This window comes from Dipodomys merriami, unplaced genomic scaffold (assembly GCF_024711535.1).
Source record: "Dipodomys merriami isolate MVZ:Mamm:240054 unplaced genomic scaffold, mDipMer1.0.p SCAF_598, whole genome shotgun sequence".
NCBI classification, from domain to species: domain Eukaryota; kingdom Metazoa; phylum Chordata; class Mammalia; order Rodentia; family Heteromyidae; genus Dipodomys; species Dipodomys merriami.
Genome location: NW_027206177.1, coordinates 632,571 through 652,951, shown reverse-complemented (window position 1 = coordinate 652,951; position 20,381 = coordinate 632,571). Strand labels below are relative to the sequence as shown.

Here is a 20,381-nt window from a genome sequence, read left to right as displayed (position 1 = left end):
CTTCCTCGGCCTAAGAATTCAAGAGGTGGTTAAAACACTGCATGGTCAGTGCCTGATAAGTCACGGCTTATGAAAGAGGTATGCGCTAAGTAGTGGTTGAGTTAATTCCCTTTATTAACATTCCTTCTGAATTCTAGCAGCAGTTGGGTCTTCGCTCCTTAGAAAGCAATGGAGTTGGGAGCTAGAAATCCCTTAAAAGGTCAGGACCAGTTAACGAGCTCACGGGTGAGTGTCCCACAGGCTCCCAGCACTGGAGGAAGTGGACGAGGATTCAAACCCGGCGTGAGGGGAAGGGGGGGGGGTCGCAGTGACGAGCAAGCCAGCTCCAGAGGAAAGCCCCCCGCCCCCCAACCACCGCAGGCCAACCCCGGGCCCAGGGTGGGTCACCTGGGGAACTGGGCCCAACCAACTCCACTTCGCAAAGCGTCTCCGGGGCCGAGCGGCCGCCGCCCCCCCCCCGCCCCGCCCCCGCCGTCCCTCCCCACGTTCCTGGGAAAGAGCAACCGCAAAACACCCCAACTCGCGACCTCTCCACCCTCCATTCCAGTCAAAGACCGCAGCCGAGAGGAAAGGCCCCCGCCAACGCTGAGGCCGCCGGCGGGCCCCGCAAGAACCTTCGCAGCCCCGGCTGCCGGCCTCTTGCGGAGGGGAGCCGTCAAGTCCTGCAAGGACAACCTTCCTCCCCCGGTCTCCTCCCTTCCAGGTTGGTCCCGTCCCGCCCCGCGCAACCCCGGCGGCCGGGGCCACACCCGCTTCCCTCCGGTGGCCGGGCCGCTCGCTTGCTCGCCCGCCCGCCCGCCTCCGCCGCAGTTCGCCAAGGCTTCTTCCTGGGGGCGGGGCTCACCTCCGAGCCCCTAGGGCGCGTGCGCACTGGAGCCGAAGGGCGACTCCCTTCCCGGATCTCGCGAAGTTACGTTAGAGGAGCCGCCAGTGACGAGCGGCCGCGCCGAGGGGCGGGAGGGTTTCTGTGGTAGGACGGGGAGGTCCGCGGGGCCCGGGCGCGCCGCCCCAGTGCTCTGTGGGATACTGGAAGTCTCGAGCGTCTCCTCCCGGTTCCCAGCCCCGGTCGGGCCCGCACTCATCGAGACAGTCACACACACCCCCCCCAGCCTCCCCTCTCTTCCCTCCCCGCCTCCCCTCCCTTCCCCTCCCCCTCGCGATAAGAAGACCCGGCGGCAGGAGAGGGGATGAAGATGGCGGACGCGAAGCAGAAGCGGAACGAGCAGCTGAAGCGCTGGATCGGCTCCGAGACGGACCTCGAGCCTCCCGTGGTGAAGCGTCAGAAGACCAAGGTGAAGTTCGACGATGGCGCCGTCTTCCTGGCTGCTTGCTCCAGCGGCGACACGGACGAGGTCCTCAAGCTGCTGCACCGCGGCGCCGACATCAATTACGCCAATGTGGACGGACTCACTGCCCTCCATCAGGTCTGTGCGCCCGCCGCTGGGTCTCGATCCCGGACCCGAGGATGGGGGGGCTTGGGGGGGGGGGAGGTGGTCTTCCTGAAGCTGGGGGCGGCGCGAGAGAGAGAGACTCCCGGCTCGGCGGTGAGGGGGCGGCTTCCCGGGAGGGAGGGCGGGAGGGCGCTGGGCTGGAGGCCCCCTTCTGACCAGTTGCTGTCGGAGTTGGGAGCTGGGTGATTTCCGGGGTGTACGGGCGGGGGGGGGGGGAGAAGGGGACTGTGGGCGTCTTGGGGGACCCCCCCCCCGAGCCATTTGTGGATATGTGTCTGGTGTTTGGAGTCAAGACCGGGAGGAGTGTCGTGGTTGTGCCGGGGGGGGGGGGCACGGTGTCAATTATCTATTTGGGGGCGAGGGGGAGTCTTGAAAGAGAAAGACTTAGCCAGGAGCTCGAGGGACGCTTGGGCAGATGGACCCCCTTTAGCTTGTTAGGTGGGCAGCGCGTTTGTGGTACTTTTTTCAGGTCTTGATTACCAATGATGAGGATAATAATAGTAATCCAGAGACCCAAGCCGACAGCCCCGAGCGAACGATTTCCTGTTTTCTCCTTTATTACTCTTGGTCACCGGGGAGGGGAGAATGGGGTGTAATTAGCTGGTCTGCGCCGGCTGAAAAGGGAGAGAGGATGGTGGTGTTGAGGGCAAAGGAGTTCCCTAAGGACGTGCCCACCTCGGGACGGCGACCGTAGAGTTTGCCGCAGTGTCAGAGATCCGCGGGCTCCGTCTAAGTCCTGGGGTGTGCACCTAGGGCCAGCAAGAACAAATGCCGTGCAGAGCCTGAAAGCCGGTTATCAGACCCCCAATTTTTTTCTTTTCGGGGTGGGAAAACAAGAAAAGACAGAAAGGAAAAAGAAAGCTGGTCGCCACCGACTTTTCTCAAAATGGATGCTTTGTGCATGTTAAAGTTTTATAGTAGTCTGATTGGGATCTCTCAATGTTAGCCAAATAAGGAGAAACTATTGGCAATCCAGAGATAATGTTGCTTTGCCTTTAACAGGCCAAAAGCAACACAACCCGTACGGTTGTGCATAAAAAGCGATTTATAAGTGATGGTGATAGGTGACATGACTTAGACTCTGCCCTTTTTCTTATTGGAGAATTAGGATTTTTACTAGTAAACCTCCTTACAGTGAAAAGACTCACTAGATACTTCACACTTGCCTTGATGGAATGTGCAGGATGGTAGCCTTATTTTGAGTAGCAGACTAGTTTGGTGGGTTGAAATTTTAGGCTTTCTATTTTTATGAATATTAACTTGATGCCGCTTTAAAAGGGATGAGTACATTGGCACCTTTCCTTTGACTGCTTCCTGTTTGTGTGATGACCATTTTAAGTTTTATTTAATCAAATTATCATATCAAGCTTGGCATATAGCCCTTGTTTACAAAGTTGCCTGGAAGGATCGAAATGATTGACAAATGGCAGGACAAATCTGGAATTCAGAATCACATCAATGAGAATATAGTGTGGTCCTATAATGTGTAGCGAACTTCGGCGGAAGTTTGTTTTAAAGCCTAGTATAACTTGATATTAAAAGTACTATGTTGAGAATGAAAGTGTCTTTGGGCATCAAAAATGATAGTATGTATGTGATGAAAAAATGTTCATCTTTCTTTGTAATTAACATGTTTTTGTATGAAACTCATAATTTTATGAAAAATAATTTCATGTCTGATGTCAGAATAACGATTTTTGTCAGCATGTTTTTAAAAAATTGGTTGCTACTGTTGTGGAGGAATCCAATTGTGTTGGCTTGGAGGAAGAGAAAATTTTCAAATGATTTTTGATGTGAATATAATAGTTGTTCAGGTGATACAAGACAATGACGTGTAATAGGACTTAAGTTCCCCCCCCCCCCCCTTTCAATTGTACTTGTTGCAGGAATTATCAGACCTAACTAGAGTCTTCTTGAGTAACTGAATTCACTGGTTAGTTTGGAGAAGGTGGATATTTACATTAGACCTTTTTGTAAGCTTTATCTGTACATTTCTTAAATCTGTGAAGTCAGAATCTCTAAAAGATCAGCATTAAAATTTTTTATTAAATTTTCTCCACACTTTTCTCATATTTTTTTCAGTTGTAACTGTTAGAACAAGTAGTTCACTTTGCAGAAATACAGAACACTAGATAATGAAAGGTAACAAAAGACTTTTTAAGAACCACAGACTTTCAATTTTTAAGAAATGCTGTTTGTATAAAATACTTGGTACTAAAATGACCTTATTTGTTGAATAGGCCTTTAATAGTTTTTTTTAACTTAATCTCTAGCAGGATCATAGAAAAACTAAATGTTTTTACTAAATTATGTATTGGTTCATAGTTTTTAAAATTTATTTCACTTGTTCTTTTTTAGTTTTTAATTTAGTGTTTTGGAAAACTGTAGCCTTTACGCTTTTTAACCTAGTACTGTCTTTACATTTTTAATGTAGTTTATATTTAAACTTTTATTCACTGGTTGAATGGTCTCTCTATATGTCATGAAAATATTCAGTTTACAACCATCCTATAGAAATGCCATCTATAGAAGAATTTTTTTTTTTTTGGTTACATGAATCTCTAGACTACCTTTTTTCCTCCTTTCAGCTGGAGAACAGTACAAAGTCAACATATGAAACCAATTATTTTTTCTCTAAAATTGAGGCCTAGAGTGCAATTTCATTAGCTTCTGATATTGTAACTACCTGTGATTATATATCTGCATTTTAACATATTTAACATATTTAAATACAAATTCACTCCTTGCAACAGCATAACATCTACTGTATGTACATTAACTTTTGTGGTGTCTTCAAACTTGCCTTTCAAACTTAGGTTTGTATGTTATAACTTAGTTTTTAAATCTTTTATATGTTTTATTATAAAATCTTTTATCAACATACTTTGTATATAATATTACATGAGATGAATATATATGATAGATCCTATTTTTCTATCGGAATGCTAATGCAGTTGATAGTTTTAAATCAGTCAGAAATGTATTTTAATTGAATACGGAACAAAACATCTCTGCTCATTAATACCACTTTAACCTCTCTAATCAAGTTAAACCTTCTAGTTACTATTTACTCATTTCCTCTGTGTGTATCTCCAATTTCAGATTCTTCAGAATTATATTTGTATCTTTTCCTTGTCTCCTACCGTTATTATTTTTATCCTTACACTATAGTAATACTTTGCCTATTTCTATTCTCACTCTGTATTATTCTGGCTTACATAGTGATTTCCAATTATATTCCAACAAATTTTACCACTTTGTGTCTCTCCTCTTAAATTAAGGATTAAAACAGTTTGTATTTGTATTTTAATTTCTAACCAGTAGCCATGTTTTAGTTGACCACTAGTTCTAGTCATTCTTTAAAACTTGATTCAATTGCCAACAAAAAGGATCTTTGTGATCTTTCAAATTGTGTAAAAACTGTAGTATTTTTGGCCATTCTCTACTGAAGATTGTAAGTCTGTGTCCAAACTGGGAGAATAAAGACCCAATCATTCACATTTCCAGAGTCTAGCTCACTATGTTTGTTGAATTTTATTTTTTATTTCATAGTTACCTGTGTATAGTGTGATACATCTTGGAAAACTTCATATACAGATACTTAGAATATTGTTCTTGCACATAATAGAACTTGTGTTTGTGAAGTAAATGTAACATTGTTATAGATTTTGTTATAGATTCTCGGCATGTTTTTAATATCTTCATAGTTTAAAAATTCTAAGTACTAACCTATTTAAAAACCTTAATTCTATTTCAAAACCTTAATGCAATTTAAATTTTGGTTACATGGGAAAAAATGAAACACCATTTGAGCCATTATAAAAGCCTGAGATAGGTCCATAGGGAATCCAAAATTGAATTAGGTACATGTTCTATTACAGTTTTAATAGTTTTGTAATTTCCTACTTTTCAACCCGACAGACATGTTAAATCATCCTGTTTTTAAAACAGATTTTTATAACTTCTAAGAGCCATTTGAAGCATCTTTGTAAAATATGTGACTTGTCAGTAAAAGGAAGTCTTAATATAAAAAAAAGTTAAAGATTAGAAACCCGTTACCCTGTGAAGCTAGCTATGCAGGAGATTGAGGACTGAGGTTTGAGGCCAGCATAGGCAGAAAAAGTTCTTTAGATTCCATCTCCAAAATAACCAGGAAATCACAAGGCTGAGGGTATGACTCAGGTGGTAGAACACCTGCCTAGCAGGCTGAAAGCCCTGAGTTCAGAATCAATTAATTTTCATTTGCTTGCTAAGAAATAAGTTTAGGGGCTGGGAAGGTGGCTCAGTGGTAGAGCGCTTGCCTTGCATGCCTGAGGCCCTGGGTTCGATTCTCCAGCACCACATAAGCAAAAAGAAAAAAGCTGGAAGTGGTGCTGTGGCTCAAGTGGTAGAGCGCTAGCCTTGAGCTGAAGAGCTGAGGGATAACGCCCAGGCCCAGAGTTCAGGCCCCACGACTGGACCCCCCCCCCCCAAAAAAAAAAGAAAAAAGAAATAAGTTTAATTGCTATTTACGATGAATTTGTTTTAAAAAAAACATTGAATTTATAGTTGCAAACTTAGAAAATGTTAAGGCTTTGGAAGAACCTATTGGATCAAGTGTATAATATTAAAATGGTGTTTTTAGGATATAATAAGGCTTTTGGCATCATCATAAATCCATTTTTAAAAAAACAATTAGACTAATTCCCAACTCCATACTGTCACCTCACTTCCGACAAGTAAACGGACAACCCTAGCCATATAAGGGGTATGCTGGTTTTAGAGTAGCAGTGCCCATACTGCTGATTTCTCTTTAGTTGCTGCTTTTTTGCTTCCTGGCAACAGTTTTGTGGTCTGACTTTGAAGTGTCATAATCAACACCATCTTTCATATGCTTCAGCTACAGTGTGATTTGCAAGCTGTGACTGAGCATTTTCTAGTATAGCACTCAATAGAAGACAGGAAATTTTTTCCATTATTCCGTCCTTAGGTTTTGCATATACTGTTTACATAAGAAATTACCATTACTTAAGGATTTTTAGAAAATACCTTTTATTCTTCTGTAACATGTTATTACCGTGACATTTCCTGAATTTGTTGTTGTTGATGATGTTGTTGTTGTCTCTGTCTCTGCAGAAAAAAAAAAAAAAGAAATTAACCTCATACTTTTTGAAAGCTTGTTGGACTCCACAATCCTAAGAGGATATGGGCATTTTAGTATGCCTATTGAAGGAATTGAGGACTGTTGTATTCAGTTTATTCTGTTTTGATCTTCAGTAAGTAGATCACAGTGCTTTTTTAGAAGAGAAATGCTTTTAGAAATAGTACTGTTTGCATCAGACACTGGTGGCTCACACCTGTAATCTATTTCCTCAGGAGGCTGAGATCTGAGGGACGCTGTTTGAAGCCAGTCCAGTCAGAAAAGTCCATGAGATTCTTACCTTCGGTAACTACTTAGAAAAAGCCTAAAGTGGTGCTCTGGCTCAAGTGGTAGAGTTCTAGCCTTGAGCAAAAGGACTGGCACGAAAAGAAACAGTATGATTTAATTTTCCTAGCATAGTTTTTCTCTTGCTTAAGATCTCAACATAATGAATGGCAGACCTAGAATGGCAGTCCAGAGCTCAATGTCTACACTAGGTGTATTTTTTTTTAATTCTGAAGAAGTTAACATTCCTAAATCAGTCACTGTGTTGGTGACTAGTAGTTGGAGGGTTTCCTTGTATATCACTTGATATTCAAATCAATTTTTAAGATCTTTCTATGGTAATTGAAATATAGTAGTACTATAAATTAGTCTTAGGATTTGAAATTGTACTAAATTTTAGAAGTCTGAAAATTGTTTTTTACTGACCATTATGTAAATATTTATTTGATCAGTGCTTTGGAAAGTTGCAAGAAGGAAGTGACAACAAAACTACATCATTTTTCAGAAAATAGAGTTTAGTTTTTCTTTATTCTAATATTACTCATATTACTCCATTAGGTGTTTTATATACTTATTAAAATTTTCATGTACATGTTCATTTTTAGAGACAAATAATAGATAAGCTCATTTTATTGGATATTAGAACAAAAAGAAAAAGCCTTTTTTAATGTCTCACCCATTCTAGAGTGTAAACTCTAGAATTTATTTTCTATCCTGTGATTGATTGATGTTTATAAGTAGGACTTGAGACAGTGCTTATCTGATATGACTTGTGGTTTTGAAAAATGAACTTTTTATGTTAATCATGTTTGGTTTTAGTTTGGACCCTTTGATTAGGAAGGGTTATACAGGTATGAGAATAGTCCATTCCCTAAATTGGTTTACAAATTTTAACCAAGTTATATTTGAGGCATAGTTGGAACAGGCAGAATTCTTTTTCTTCTTGGTAAAAATGTAAAGGGACTTATTTATTGCCCTTCATTTATTCTCTAAATGTTATATCTCATGGGCCAGTCAATTTTTATTTCAATTATTTTGTCCAATAAGAGCATTAAAAACAAACTGATAGTATCATCATTTCATAAAAAGGATATTATATCAACAACTAAAAGATGTAGTATTCAAACAAAGGACAGTCACAAATCGTACATCAATTATGCAATAAAATTATTGGTAGACTTTCTACTAGAAAGAAACATACAGAAAATATGTAAAGATATAGGCAGTGACTTTCTAATTAAGATTTTCCTAGCTCAGGACATAATGACAAGAGTTGACATAAGGGATTGTATCAAATTAAAACCAATTATCAAGATAGGCACCATAGACATGGGTGATAATCTTTATCAGCTCTTTATCTGACAGAATTAATATGCTGAATGTATAAAGAATTAAAAAAATTAAGCCTTAAACTAATTAATAAGTGGACAAATGAGTTCAAACAACAGCTCTATAAAGAAGTATACGTGACTGAGGAATACATGAAAAAATGTTCACCATCTTCAACCATTAAGGAAATACTAATCACAGTCATACCATTGAGAATCTATCTCATCTGAAACACTATGTCTGTCATTAAGAAAACAACAAATGCTGGCAAAGATTCCAGAAAAAGAAAAGAAATCTGTATATACATACTGTTAGGAATGTAAATTAGTGCAACCAATACAGATACTAATGTAGGGATTATTAACAACAACAATGCACTAAAACCTAAGCGTGGCATGGTGGCCCTAACCTACAATTCTAGCTAATTGTGAGGAAGAGATCAGAGGATCATGGTTTGAGGCCACCCTGGGCACAAAAAGTCCACAAGACTTTTATCTCAGCCAATGAATGACATTTTGCTATGTTGCATACCAATCATCCCAGCAATGCTGGGAAGCATGATAGGAGGGAGATAAAGTGGACATAAAGTGATGCCCTATCTCAGTGTAAAAAAGACTGGTAGCATGGCTCAGGTGGTAGAGTATCTATGTAGCAAGCTAGTATGAGACCATGGGTTCAGTCCTTAATACCAACCAAAAAAGAAAAGAAGAAAACTCTCTAAAAGAAGAACTACCTTACAAACTAAAGAAATCTAAGTCATAGTTCTACATCCATTTTTCCCCCAGTACTATTTACCACAGAAAAGCTATGGAATCATTCTAAATGAAAATGTGGTATATATGTACAATAAAGTTTTATTTAGTTATAAAGAAGAGTAAAGTTATGTCATTTGTAGGAAAGTGGGTGGAACCAGTGCTCATTAAGTTAATGGAAATGAGCCAGATTCAGAAAGGCAGGTATCCCATTTTCTTCTCACCTGCAGAATCTAGATTTAAAGCAAACAAGACAAAAGTAGCAGTAAACTATTAGGAAGAAGGGCAAAGCAGATAAAAGAGGATGAGATAGATGAATGTAGTACATTCATACAAGTATTAAGATACAATATAATTATGTGTACAATTAATAGGTTCTAATAAAAATGAATCAGAAAAATTCTCAAATTTTTTAGAAAAATATTTTCATAGCAAAAGGATGTAGTATCCACCTAAAGGACAATTGGTACTCACTTGTTGGATTATCCTTGTGCTCTTTCATGAGAGTAGAAACAGCCTTGGGTGAGCAGATATCATAGAGGAGTCCCTATCCACACTTTTGAGAGGTTTGATAGAGTTGGGATGATAACAGACTAGATTCTCAGAATATTAACAGTGCAGCCCTTGGTCATTTAGTAAGAACAAAAAAAAAATTGGATGGACTCAGAGGATTGATGAAAAACTTCTTTAAGAACTTTTATTTCCATATTTATACTCTTGTAAGTGTTTGCATGTTACCATGTTCTGGAATGTATTTTTCCAGCATATTTCTATATGGCATAGTTTAAAGCACTATATGTGAACTTACTTGACCAGTGGAGTACACAGTGATTCTCTTACTATTTAAGCCACAAATTTGACACTTACTATTTGCTACTTGCTAGTACATTTTAACTCTAGACCAAATTGTGAACTCCTTAGCAGAGACTTTGATTCATTTTTCTTTAATTTGTACTTTGATATCTCATTTTAATAAGTTTATTGACTTAAAATTGAATATGATATAATTTTTTGAACAGAGTTCATAAAAAGCAAAGTGATGGTAAATATAATCAATCACAAGCATATAAAATATCCCAACAAAAATGCATTTGACAATAGCTTTTAAGTATTATTACAGTAAAAATGCCAAGATTTTAGATTCACTTTTGAAATGGAATATATTACCAATAAAAGTAAAATTTTGCTTAATTTATATAATTTGTATTACAAATAAATTTCTTTAAGTGAATCTTGGTATTGGTTTAGTAAAGGAATTCATAACATTAGAATCAATAATTGCATTCTAGCCATTTTAATCACTGTCTTTTCTAAATACTTTTCACTATAGATTACTGCATGCCAGTATTTTCTGACTTTAGTTTTTTGGTTGCTTATCTTTTTATTGTTGTGCTGGCTAACCATAAAAAGGCAAACTTGAGTTCCCTGTTTATTGCCCTAAGTGCTTGCTTGACTCAAACAGTCTCATGGGTGGAGACATTCCTTGTTGTCATGTGTTATATAGGCATTTCTGAAATGTCATTCACTAGAAACCATGGAAAGAAGTGAAAGCATTCCTCAGCTGTCAACTTTTTAGTAATCTATTTAAGTATAGTATGTGTACTTAGTATGATATTCTGCAGGGACAGCTATTAAAAAAAAAGGCTTGAACTTTAGCTTGTTAAATTCTATTGAGCTGAAACCTTAAGATTGTAGAGATTTGTATCAGTTTTCTTGAGTACCATGTAGTACAAAGGAGATTCAATTGTGAGGTGTGAATTGATACCTTGTTAAAGGTTAGTAACCATATAGAAAAGTAGATTTTCATGCACTGTTAATAAATCTATTTATATACACACACTAACACAACAACTACCTTTATTTTATAATAAGCACACCAAAGTGTGTGTGTGTGTGTGTGTGTGTGTGTGTGTGTGTGTATATCTTAAAATTATTTTGGATCGCCTTAAAATTATTTTAGATAGTTATAAAATGTCATTTGTACAGCTTTTCTTAAAACTTTTGAACAGATGACGTTATCTTTTGAAGTACATGGAACAATTTACATAAAAACTTCACATCAGGTGTTTTTGCTTTGTTGTTGTGCTGATCCTCAGGCTTGAACTCAGTGCCTGGGCACTGTCGCTTAGCTGTTTTGCTCAAAGCTCTTACTCTACCATTTAAGCCACTTTCAGTTTTTTGGTGATTAATTGGTGCCAAGAGTCTCACAGACTTTCCTGCCTGGGCTGTCTTAGACTCCTAATTCTCAGATCTCAGCCTCCTGAGTAGTTTAGGATTACAGGAACAAGCCACCAGTTCTTGGCATGTTTTTGCTTTTAAGTGTTTATTTTGATAAACTTTTCTTAACTATCACTTTTTACAATAAAATGTCTACCCTATGAATGGAAATGCTATAAGTGATTATTAAGTTTTCAGTGTCTGCTTTGGCTTTTATATAGTCTTCCCTTTCCTGTTTATTTTTAAACAAAGATTAGTTTCAAGTTTGTTTATTGTTTTATGTGTTATCCCAAATAAATAGATGAATTTTTTTTTTTTTTTTTTTTTTTTGTCGGTCGTGGGGCTTGAACTCTGGGCCTGGGAGCTGTCCCTCAGCTCTTCAGCTCAAGGCGAGCGCTCTACCACTTGAGCTACAGCGCCACTTCCGGTTTTCTGGTGGTTTATTGGAGATAGGAGTCTCACGGTCTCTCCTGCCCGGGCTGGCTTTGAACCGCGATCCTCAGATCTCAGCCTCCTGAGTAGCTAGGATTACAGGCGTGAGCCACCAGCGCCCGGCAATAGATGAATTTTTAAAGGTACTCAATTATTTCATTTCAGTATCATAAAAAACTATAAAAGAAATTTAATGCTGTCTGAAGGACCAGAGATAACTACACCTAAAACTCTGGTTTTACTCCAGTGTATATCTATATACAGATATGTAATTTTCTGTAAATAGGGTCATACTTAATTTTTTGGTTTACAGCCTTTAATTTTTTTAATACTCATAGTATATAAATTAGTATTGATACATGTTACCTTCCAAGGGCTACATAGTATTTATGTGGGACTAAATATACAAAAAGTTTTCTAGTCTTATGATGAACACCTAATGTATTTTCCACTTTCTCATGGCATTTTAGATGAACATTGTACCATGTACCTCTTTTCTGAGTCATTCCATTACATTCTTGGGATTGTTTCTTTATATAGTTTGCTCAAAATGATACTATGTTTTAGTGTTTGTTTATAAAAAAGACATTTTCAGTAAAGTTTCTAGTATTTCAAATATGGAAATTAACCTTGAAACTATTGCTGAAACCCATCTGTTAAATTCTTGCCATGATGTCATCCCCTGTAGCTCATATATTATTGCCTGTGTATGTATGCATTTAAATTGATTTGATGCATTTCACTCTAGAGTTTTGAACTAAAGATTAACTCATTATGCAATAGATAGATCATCATTTGCTTAACACATTACTACTTTCTAAAAACAGGCCTTTGCCTGCATGTAGCACACAATTTACTTGATGTGGCAATGTGAATAAATGATGACATTTTATTAAATGCAAGTAGTAATAAAAGGTTGTTATTTGGTTGATTATTAGAGATTTAACTTTGGGCTTTGTACTTTCCAGGCAGGTGCTCTACCCCTTGACCCTCAGATCCAGCCCCTTTTTACGTTGCTTACTTTTGGGTAAGAACTTGCTTTATGTTGGAGCTAATCTGGACTGCAGTCCTTTTTGTGCTTCTCCATGTTGCCGAAGATGACAGATGTGCATGCACCACTGTACCTAGCCATTGACCGAGTTGGAGTCTTGCAAACTTCCTTTTGCTCAGGTTGACCTTGGGCTGCTATCCTCCAACTTCTGCCTTCCATTTGAAAGGGTTCAACCAGTGTACCTGTTGAGACAAAAGTTTTTATTGGAGTTGTTTAACCCAGAGTGTTAAGAAAGGCAACTCAGAAGCCAACTTAGTTGGTAACCTGGATGTGTTTCCTGAATACTATTGTACAATTTGCATTTTTAATCTATTTCTTTGTTAGAGAAGAATATTCCAAAGCTTTGTGTATTTTATTTTTCTATCTCATTCATTCATGTAGTTTCAGTTGTTTCTTATTTTTATAGAATTGTTTTTCCTTTTATTTTTCTTGTAGGGTATGTATGAACTCTGGGGTTTGAGTTCAGAGCTTTTTACTTGCTACACAAGTGCTTTGCCTTTTCATCCATGTCCTAGCCCTTTTTTGCTTTAGTCATTTTTCAGATAGGTCCTTCTGATTTTTGTCTGGGGCTTTCCTTGAACTGTGATTTAGATCTCTTCTAGAGAAGAGTAGCTGAGATTCCAGGTGTGAGCCATCTCTGTTCTGAGAGAGAGAGAGAGAGAGATTGAGAGAGAGATATTGAGAGAGAGAGAGAGAGAGAGAGAGAGAGAGAGAGAGAGAGAGAGAGAGAGAGAGAGTGTGTGTGTGTGTGTGTGTGTGTGTGTGTGTGTGTGTGTGTGTGTGTGTGTGTGTGTGTGTGTGTGTGTGTGTGTGTGTGTGTGTGTGTGTGTGTGTGTGTGTGTGTGTGTGTGTGTGTGTGTGTGTGTGTGTGTGTGTCCTAGCACTCTACCACCTGGGCCACAACTTTACTTCCAGCTTTTTTGGTGGTTAATTGGAACTAAGAGCCTCACTGACTTTCCTGCCCAGGCTGACTTTGAACTGCGATCCTCAGATCTCAGCCTCCTGAGTAGTAGAATTATAGAAGTGAGCCAACAGCATGCTGCTTTTTTATATTTTATTTTTAGTTATATTAGTCATTTATAAACTAAATTAAAATCTTGGAGTCATCTGCTGATTTCTTCTTCACTTCTTTTTTTTTTATTTTATCTTCTTCACTTCTTTCATATAGTTTCCTCCGACATGCTCGACATACTTTCAAATACATGATGGCATTTATATATTCATTTAACAAATACTAAAGGCCTACTCTATACCAGACATTATTGGTGTTAAGGAGGATACATAGTTGAGTAAAATAAATACCAACATTACTCTTCAGTAAAACGAAATGATTTAGCCATCAGGAAATCAGTTCAGAGCTAAAGTGGGATATTAATTTCTCACCCACTAGAACAACTATAATAAAAAGTATTGATAATATTAAGTGTTGACTAATATTGACTAAGTTATGGAGAAGTTGGACTACTCCTACACTGTTGGTGGAAGATGTATAGCTACTTTTGAAACAATCCTTTCTTCAAAAGGTAGAAGGTTACCGTATTATCCAGAAATTCTACTCCTGCATTTATCCAGAAGAATTGACAATTTGGCCACATTAAAAAAAAAACTCCTGTATTAATGTTCAAAGCAGCATTATTCATAATAGCCAAAAAGTGGAAACAGTATAAATGTGGATCACCTGATCAAGAGGTAAAGTGGTATATCTTGTTACTAGAATTAAAGGCTTGTTTTTCAACAATAAGGAAGATTGGATGATTTCTAAAAAGATGACTCTTAGAAATATAGTATGTTAAATAAAAGTAATATTTGGTTCCCTTTATATGAAAGGCCCAGAATAGACAGGTCTATGGAGTAAATGATTGCCAGAAGTTAAATATGTTGAAGAATTGGAAAGTTGCTGCTAAGGGATGTATTGTTTCATTTTAGGAATATGAAAATGTTCTAAAATTATAGCAGTTGAACAACTCTGAATATGCTTATACTTATTTCATTGTCACAGTAAGTGGGGTTATTGTATAGCATATGATTAATGTATAAATAAGCTATTAATTTGTGTGAGAGAGAGAGTGTACACATGCACATGCATGCATGCCAGTACTGGAGTTTGAATTTAAGGCCTCTTGCTCACTAGGCCCTTCGTCGTTTGAATCATACCTTCAGTTCTAGCTTTATGTTGGTTAGTTGGAGATGAGACAGTTGAATTTGTTGGCCCAGTCTGGCTTTGAACTTTAATCCTCAGATCTCAGCCTCCTGAGTAGATAAGATTACATACAAGAGCCACTGGCTCCTGTCCCATTTTTTAAAGTGAATTAGTTCGTGTAGTTATCCATATTAAATAATAAAAAATTGAGGCACTGGCAGTCCCCTTAACTTCATCCTAAGCCTTATGTTACTCACTTGTTATGATGGCATATAAGAGAACAAGACACTGTTCTTGTCTTAAACACAGCTTTCATTCCAGAGTTAAAGATAAGTATGTAGGCAATATAAATTTACATCAGTTATGTGCAATGACATACAGAGTATTGTGGAAGCATGTCTGTTAATGAGTAATGATTATTAGCCAAGGTTGTGAAGGAAGAAAGGGTATTGGAGAATGTATCTATCTTCTTACTTATGTAATAGTGTATGTAAAAATGTGGAGGTATACAAGTGTTGAAAGATACATACCAGGTTAAATGAGAAAATCCCAATTTCTCCTTAGGGAAAAGATCACTTTTGCAGCAGTGTGATCTGCGAAGAAGAAAAGACTAAAGTCATGTCTTTAGCAGATGACTGTGACATAACTAGCCTAGTAGCAGTTACACTCAGAACATATTCAAGAAGTAGAATTGGTAGGAATAGCAAGTGGATTGGCTTGAGGGAATGAAGTCCAACGTGTACAGGCTCCTGGTTTCTGGTATGCACATTTGAGTGAAGGGAGGGGCTTTTTACAGCACATAGTAAATATTGGGTTCTTACTACTTAGGTAAAGTGTATTAAAAGAATGTTACTTGAGAAGGCAGACAAATAAATAAGAAATTATAATCATGCATGAAGTATACACTAAAGGATAGATGTGATGTTGTGACACTGAGGAGGAACATTATATATGTGCCTAGCTATAAACAATGTATTGAAAGTTCACTTGGAGTTTTTTTTGCTTTGTTTTGGTTTGGTTTTTTTGTCTTGGACTTTGTTCTCTGAGGTCTCTTTGGTTTCCTGAGAAGTTGAAGACCAAGTAAAATATTTGATGAAGCTAGAAAACTCACAGACTAAAGACTTGGTAAAAAAATTTTTAGGATTTCATGATCTTCTTAAAATATATAAAATTTACCCCCTTTTTTTGGTGCCTTTTAGTTCTGAAGAATTAGTTAGGAACTTCCAAATAAAGCCAGACTTCCTGATTTTTGTGATAACTTTTGTGATAATTCATGATTATTGTATGTGTGATAAGTAGTTTAGTTTTTTGGTAGGCATGGAGAATAGTCAAGAACAGGATTGTTGGAGAAATATTGATGATGTGCATAAGCTTCTAGGTACACACAGTAACTGAATATGTTTTTTAAATTCTACAAATTGTACAATTAGTTCATTTAACTATCTGACTTTCTTCAGTTTCTAAATTTGCTCAGTAATGGTTTCAGGAAAAATAAAAAATAAAATATTACCTATTGCAAAGAGACACTTTGATATACCTTCTTTTTGTATTCTTTCTTGTTCATAATGTTATTAGCCTCATTTGACTGTTAGGTTTTTTAAAGTTGAACAATTGAAGTAGCTTCTATGGGTTTGGGGAGTTATTTTATCTGAGGTGTAAGCATCATTAGATTTGTTATAGCTTAAGTAGAAAATTATTATATATTAAGCTTTTGCCACTAATATATTTTGCCATTGTATTACACTGTTGACATTTAAAGTCAGTCTTATGTTGGAGTATATGTATGTTTTATGTGTGAAATGAGCCAGTAGTACATAAATACTTGTCTTTCCAAAATGCTTTAATGTAAAAAAGTTAATTATAAGGCAATATTTATCCCATAGAGGGGGAAAATTTTTGTAGAGAAGAAAAATTGGAGAAATCACTTCAGCTGTGTCTCTGGGAGGGAGATAAATATTTTGAATTATATAATTTTTGAGTCTTTTATAATAATCAGGAAAACATGATAAATGTGAACAGGAGTAAAATCCTTAAGTGGCTGTTTCCAGTAATATTTTAAAGATTAAATATAGACATTGTCATAATTAATAATTATAGTTTGCTAGTCTTTGGCTTCTTAAGGAGGCTGGTATTGATGGTTAAGTATTTGTGTATTATAATTTTTGAATTTGTATTTCTTTAGGAATAATTGCCAAAATGATGGACATTTAATTTTTAAATAAAAGAATTATGAATGTAGTTCATGCATTGTCTAGCTTTTGATGAACAGACCACAGAAACTCAGGGGGAAAAAATAAGTATAATTACCAAAGAGGCAATATTTTTTGAAGGACAAAAGGTTTTGGAAACATGCCATTTTTGGATTCAGAATTGTAGATAATTCTGGTAGAAGAGATGGGAGGGGTGTTTATTAAACCATTTTATGCCATGAGTTGTTTGGCTTGGTTGTATATGAATATAAAAATATTTGTTGGTGCATATTTTAAGAATAGAACTGGGAATATTGCAGCCCAGAGTTATATGATTATGTGAAAATACTTCTGAAGACAGTGAAAGGACTTTTAAAAGTTAAAGATTAGCTGGGCGTTGGTGGCCCATGCCTGTCATCCTAGCTACTCAGGAGGCTGAGATCTGAGTATCATGGTTCAAAGTCAGCCTGGGCAGGAAAGTTCATGAGACTCTTACCATCAATAAACCACCAGAAAACCAGAAGTTGTGCTGTGGCTCAAGTGGTAGAGCGCTAGCTTTGAGCTAAAGAGCTGAGGTACAGCTCCCAGACCCAGTGTTCAAGCCCCACAACCAACAGAAAAGAAAACAAAAGTTACAGATTAATAGAAGAATAGAAAGAAGGAAAGCAACTGATACAATAGTATTTTCTTTATATGGATAGTTTATATATATATATATATATATATATATATATATATATAGCTTATATAATTCATATTGTATAAATTTATATAAATAAATTTATTTTTCTACATGGTAAGAACATACCTGTGTAATGTATCTAGCTCTGTACACTTTACAATTTTCCCAGCAGATGACACTAGATACCTTATAGGGTAATGGCTTCATATAGTAAAATTAGATTAACAGAGAAGAGCAGATCTGTAGTCTAAATTCTTTTTGTAGAATTGTTAAACAGATTCACATGTAAACACATACACACTTTTTTTTTGCTCTTCAAATAACCTACTAAAGCAATCAACTTAACAGTTTTATGAGTCTCTTGAAAAATGAAAGGAGCCAGTTTTTTTTAGCATAACTTAATTGTGCAAAGGAGTTTCACTGTGATATTTGTAAACATGGATATAATGTGCTTTGACTGTATTTCTTTTTTTAATATGTTTTTATTGTGAAAATACTGTACAGAGGGGTTACAATTACATGGGTAAGATAATGAGCACATTTCTTATCAAGCATTGTAGCCTCCTGCTTTGTTTCCCCTTCCCATCCTTCGTATCCCCCCCTCCAGTCCCCTCCCACCAAATTTGTAAAGTTCGTTTTTTGACATAACGACTTGTACATCTCATTGTTGCAATGGGTCCTCTTGTTTCCCTGTTTTAACAATTTGTTTTTTCCCTTCCCCTCCACATATACCAACATCATATATAGTGAAAGCAGGGGTTATACCATGGGGGAGGGACATACAAGGCAACAAAGACATAATCTTATAAATATGTTAGAAACAATCGCATCTCTCTCCCTCTTTTTTTTTTGGTCAGTCGTGGGGCTTGAACTCTAGGCCTGGGAACTGTCCCTGAACAATTCAGCTCAAGGCTCATGCTCTACCACTTGAGCCATAGCACCACTGCTTTGGCTGTATTTCTTAAACTCACTCTATGCTTTCTATACCTTTTTATAAGTTCTAATACACTATAATTTTCATTATGCTATTTTCATATTTACACACACAATTTACTTTTATCATAATAACCCCATTATCCATCCATTTTCCCCTTTTGCTGATTCTCCCATACTCCATTCCTTTTACAGTCATACTGTGTTCAGTTTTCATTAGGTCTGTATTCCACATATCAATGAAAATGTCTTTCTGTGCTTCACTTACCTCCTTTAATTTGATGATCTCCAATTGAAAGAAGCCAATTTTCAAAGCTATGTTATATACTGTGTTAGACCTGTTGCTAGAAGGACAATATTTTTGTACATATTAGCCTAAAGTCTTTAAGTGAGAGATGCTTACTAAAACTATTTTATTGGAACTAGCCCAAATAAAGCTATTTGTTATAATAGAGATATTTCATAGAGCCTAGTTTTTGAATAAATGAGAACCAGAAGCTATGTGCAACCTAGAAGTTCTCTAAGCCTTGCATCATTGATTTTTTTTTTAACAATCTGCTTTTATTTTTATTGTAAAATAGATTTTTTTGTTTTTCTAGTTTAGAAGGCAAAAGAAAAAGTCACCAACAATTTCAGAGATTATATTCTGGTCCAGCTATCTATGGAGACTGATCTCCTTTTTAATTTTAATTCAAGCGTTTCAAAAATTGGATAAATTGATCCATTGATTCATGTTGTGATGTATCATCTTCAGTCATAAGACCTGGCTGGTGGGACTAAATCCTTTGGAACAAACATTACTGAAATAGGGTATCTTTGGGAATGAGGACATTAAACTAAAAGTAATAAACAACTTTAGGAAGTTGCAAATAGCAGTTGTATAAATAGACAAGCTATAATAAATAAATAAAAGTACAAACATATGTTAAATCTATAGTCAGTAGTTTGTACACTTTTGTACTTTAGAACTTTCTTTTATAAAAATTACCAACATGATACATAAATAAGAAACAGTGGGAAAACCTGAAGTGAGTATCTAGTATCTGACAGTTTTGCAAAATTTCATTATAATAATTGGGCAAAGGATGTCTCTGTTATTTCTTACACTTGTATGTGATTCTACAGTTACCTCAAGAAAATGCTGTTATTTTTGTCTAGTAAATGTTGAAATTATTAGAGAACTTGAGAGACTTTTTGTTGTTGGCTCACTGTTATCATTTTCCAAGTTATAATCTAGCTAAAGGACTTCTAAATATTTATTTCAAATAGTAATGACTCTGATTCCAATGTAAATAATGTCTTTGAAAAATAAGATTTTTTATAAAATGTAACATTTTAGAAGAGCAGCATTGCTTTACAGTTTTTGTAAGCATAAGGAATCCTCTAATTTCTACTTCATTTGGCATATATGTAATTCCTAGAAAACTTTACATTTGTGAAAGAATAAGGATATTGTCCTTGTAGCCTTCCTGTAAGAGTCTAAAACACCTGTTAAGCTCAAATACATGAAGATATACATTGTGATCATGGGTTGGAAGACTGGTAATAATTGTACAAAATGGTATACGATCTCATTCATCAGATGACTAGATTAACAGTAGGTGTCCATACTCATCTGGTGGAATAGCTGAAGTTAGTTACAAAGTCTGTTAATACCAAATACTGGTATTTGGTATGAAGAAACTGGAATTTTCATACACTGCTAGAATTAGAAGTGAGATTCAGATATATTCAAAATATATTAAAAGTTAATCTCCACAGGGTTGCATATGTTTAGTAGCAATGAAAATACTTTATGCAT

At 36.8% G+C, this 20,381-nt stretch overlaps 1 protein-coding gene across 3 annotated transcripts in view; it reads left to right on the top strand.

The window, feature by feature from the left end:
* Positions 1-965: 965 nt before the first annotated feature.
* The window catches only part of LOC138813401 (protein phosphatase 1 regulatory subunit 12A), a 111,110-nt gene continuing 91,694 nt past the window's right edge, over positions 966-20,381 (top strand). For all 3 annotated transcript variants that reach the window (XM_070001798.1, XM_070001796.1, XM_070001797.1), the window contains exon 1: positions 966-1,424. In XM_070001798.1, the coding sequence (XP_069857899.1) occupies positions 1,188-1,424 (237 nt within the window). In that variant the 5' untranslated portion in view covers positions 966-1,187. The remainder of the gene's footprint in view (positions 1,425-20,381) is intronic.